Source organism: Verticillium alfalfae, genomic scaffold (assembly GCF_000150825.1).
Source record: "Verticillium alfalfae VaMs.102 supercont1.2 genomic scaffold, whole genome shotgun sequence".
Lineage (NCBI taxonomy): Eukaryota > Fungi > Ascomycota > Sordariomycetes > Glomerellales > Plectosphaerellaceae > Verticillium > Verticillium alfalfae.
Window position 1 is genome coordinate 3,249,045 of NW_003315037.1, and position 4,040 is coordinate 3,253,084.

At 56.9% G+C, this 4,040-nt stretch overlaps 1 protein-coding gene across 1 annotated transcript; it reads right to left on the minus strand.

The window, feature by feature from the left end:
• Positions 1–192: 192 nt before the first annotated feature.
• VDBG_02465 (helicase SWR1) lies at positions 193–3,868 on the minus strand (the record flags this gene model as incomplete). Its single annotated transcript, XM_003008231.1, has 2 exons — positions 193–2,067; positions 2,192–3,868. 2 exons carry the CDS (start codon positions 3,866–3,868, stop codon positions 193–195), a joined length of 3,552 nt encoding a protein of 1,183 aa, XP_003008277.1.
• Between the last annotated feature and the right edge of the window lie 172 nt (positions 3,869–4,040).

Consider the following 4,040-nt stretch of genomic DNA (forward strand, 5'->3'; position numbering starts at 1 on the left):
CTGCTTCTCCCTCATGCTCTCCTTCCCCCTCTTGTAGAAGAACCCTCACAAGACAGAGGACACAGCACACTGCGCCGACATCCTACGCAGGAAGGGTCGTAGCGGGGCGTACTCTGCCCCCGAGCTGCAGCGCCAGAATTGACGCCTATTGACCTCTCCAGGAAGTGGGCGTCGTCGGCCTGAATCTCCTTCTCAGCTGCCCTTGGCAGCGTCGACGTCCTCCTTGTATTTCGGCAAGCTCGAGCACTCGCCGACGTTGCGCGACTCGCTGCCGTTGGCGCCGCCGCCGAGGAGACGGTCCATGGCCGCGTTGGCGGCGGCGTTGCCGTCGTTGACAAGCTCGGCGTCCTCGCCGACGGCGTCGCGCACTGTCATCTTCTCGCGGAAGTAGTCTGTCGTGAATTCGCCCTCCTGGATGACAACGTCGTCGAGCATTTGCTTCTGCGACGCCTTGCGTAGAATGTTGGCTTCGATCGTGTGCTCACTGACGAGCCGGTAAATGTGCACGTCACGTGTTTGGCCTATACGATGACATCTGTCCTGACACTGCTTGTCCATGGCGGGGTTCCAGTCTTGGTCATAGAAAATGACCGTGTCGGCGCCGGTCAGGTTGATGCCCAGGCCACCTGACCGGGTGGAGAGGATGAAACAGAGGATGCGCGGATCGTTGTTGAACCTGTCCGTGAGGATCTGTCGCTGCTCGACCTTGGTCGCACCATCGAGTCGCAGGTACTTGTGGCCGTGGATGTTGAGGAACTGCTCAAGAATGTTGAGAACCTTGGTCATCTGCGTGAAGATCAACGCACGATGGCCGCCAGCCTGAAGCTTGCGAAGCAGCTTGTCGAGTGCCTGAAGTTTGCCACAATCGTACTGAAGGAGACGTTTGTCGGGGAACTGAATACTCAACCGCATCCTAGCCTCGTGCCACGGGTCGTGCGGCGCCTGCTTCTGCATGAACGGCGCCCAGCGCACTGGTGCGGAGAGACTGAGGTCGGCCTCAGTGAACGCATCGATGGCTCGCTTGCCGAGGACGATTTCAGTCATGTCTCGCGTGATGACCGATGGCGTCACGCACGCAAACTTTTGGATTATCGTTTCCATGGACGCTGCCCTGTCGTCCATGCTGTGGATTGTCGCGCGCAGGAATCCTGAGTCCTCAGCAAACCAGTTGAGGATGTTCTTCGCAACCCTGGGCCGGGGCTTACGAGGCCGCTGCTGCAGGTCCAAGGTCAGGAACTGGACTAATCGCTTGCCATAAATCGGACGGCGTTGTCCACGGAGGGCATTGAGGTACACGCAATGTTGCAGCTCTTCGAAACGTCGCCATCTACCGAGGCTTTCAAGATAGACCAGATTCGACTCAGCGGTTGAAGGATCGAGGTTGGTGCGAGCCATGTGCGCACGCGCATTTTGGGCTTCTCGGAGGTCCAGCAGTACTCGATGCAAGCTCAACTGAGAGATGCGCTCTGCATCGGTGCTGGAAAGCCCTTCATGTTGCGTGGGGATCAGATTGACCACGCCGAGACTGACGAGCTTCATGGCATCTTGCGCCAGGATTGTCCGCCGTAGAAACTCGTTCGTGTCGTTGTAGTCGGCAGCAACGCTCTTTTGCATTCGGAAGGAGGTCATGATGGGCCGATCGACGAAAAGATCAGGATGATTGCACACTTTCCGCAACTGCATGAGACAATTAATGATGGACATGTAGTTGCCAGATGCCAGGGTGTCACGGGTATCAGCCCGAGCCAAGAAGCCGTCATAGAGTTCCCTCTGCCGCTTTGACAAGCGGCAGAATTCGACATGTTCGTACTTGGCGGGCATCTGCTTCTCAACATCGGCCTTGAGTCGCCGAAGCAGGTACGGTCTCAGAACCTTGTGCAACTTGGAAATGATCGCCCGCGCTTCTTCGTCCATGGTAAACGCGGCCGCTCTCGAGGATCTGAGACTCTGGCTTATGGAACCAATCATGGAACTCCTGCAAATCGGCAAAACCACCAACGCCGTTCTCCGACGGCATGAGGAGAGAGCAGCGACCACAACTCGGTCAGGTTGTTCTGCAACGGCGTGCTGTGAGCAGCAGTCGAGCCCGCGTGTTGAAGCCAAGCAGTGTCTGCCATCGCTGGGATTTGAAGTTCTTGATGTTGTGCGCCTCGTCAAGGATGAGGTAGTGCCACTTTCGGCGCTTGAAGACCTGCTGATCTTGAAGGACGAGCTGGTAAGAAGTGACGCAGACGTTCCACACATCGTCGTTGTTCCATCCGTGGCGCTTCCGCTTCCGCTCCTCCTGTGTTCCATAGTAGGACAGGATCTTGAAGCCAGGTAAAAACTTCTTGAACTCCATCTCCCAATTGAGCATTACGCTCGTCGGTACCACAACTAAGTGAGGGCCCCACACTTCATGATGACACGCAAGATGGGCCAGCAGCGCGATTGTCTGGATCGTCTTGCCCAGGCCCATCTCGTCAGCGAGGATACCATTGGTGTTGTTGGCATAAAGGCCTGCCAACCAGTCCAAGCCAAAATGTTGGTACTCTCGAAGAGTGCCGCGAAGCAGGAAGGGGACTTCGGTCTTTGCAGCCGATGCTGGACTGGGTGACACAGACCTACTCGTGTCGTCCTTGGGTGCCGGGATGAGTGCTGTCGAGTCGGCGTCTGATGGCTTCGAGTCGGGTGTGGGTGACGAAGTGGGCTTTCCGACCTCTGGCGGCGCCATCATCGTATCTGCACCAGAACTTGTAGGTTTAACTGGTGTAGACTGCGGAGATGTGACGGCAAATTCTGGGAGAGATTCCAGAGGCACCGGGGCATCGGTCATGTCAACATCTTGGGATGTAGCGACTGTCGTATCCGTTGTAGCCTCGAGACTGTGTGCAATGCCGTTGGTCACAGGCTCGTCGACTACGCCAGTCTCAACATGGCCGTTCGTAGTTGGTCGCTCGCCATCGCCCACATCAGGAGTATCGTCGCCTGTGACTGGGTCTGACGGTGGGATTGTGACCAGCTCAGGTTCATCGTCATCCTCGTCTTCCATGTCGTCGTGCAAGGCCAATGAAACATCATGCTTCTTCCCAGAGTCCCATGCAGGCAGTGGCAGGTCCCGCGCCTTGGATGGTGTTTGGAGCGCTTTCTTCTTCTCAGCCTGCTCAGATGGCGGCTCTGATCGATCTTCCGTCTCATCTTTCGGGGTTTCTTGCATCTGTTGCAGCTCTTTCTTGTCGAAAAAGAGCCCTAGAAGGTTCGCAGGCTCCCCTTCATCGGACTCCCCTTCAGAACCCGACCCAGTCTCCATGTCATCGTCATCATCCTCGTCGCTGCCTTCATCACTAGAACCCATGTCATCGTCCATGTCGATTGATTCATCAGTCGAGTCACTCCCTTCATCTCCACCTGCGGTCGCGCCGGGGCTTGTCCTTATCCCATTGGTTGTTTTTTCTTCGTCTTCTTTGACCAGGTCGGGAATATTCGAGTACTTCGCCCGTAGTTGATCTTGCGTGAGGGTCTCGTCTGCAGCATCCACCAGAGAGTCGTTCGCCGGCTCATCGTCTTCGTCAGATGAAGACATGACGTCATCGTCGCCAGAGTCGTCGTCGTCGGCATCCATCGACGATGCGTCGTCATGTCCCAGGGCGTTTTCGTCGTCAGTAGCAGCCAAGTCGTCCTCCGAGTCCTCCTCGTCGATGTCCTCGTCGTCTTCCTCGTCTTCGTCCTCGTCGCTACCGATCTGGCCGCGCTGGGCCTGTAGCTTCTGCTCGGACAGGTTGACTGCCTCGTTCAGAGCAGCCTTGACACGCCGCTGCTCTTCCACCTCCCATTCTTGCAGCCTCCTCCTGTTGATCTCAGCTCGCACGTTCTCCCACGTCCCGTGCATGACCTTGGCCACGATACGGTACCGCGTGATCCAATAGTCTCTCGCCTCGGCCTCGAGCACTTCTGCGGATTTGGGTTGCCGGCGTAGCCATGCGTCTCGACAGGCCTCGGCCAGCCTTTTCGCTTGTGTTTTGTGCCGCTGTCGTTCCGCCAACATGAGCTTCCGAAAGTTG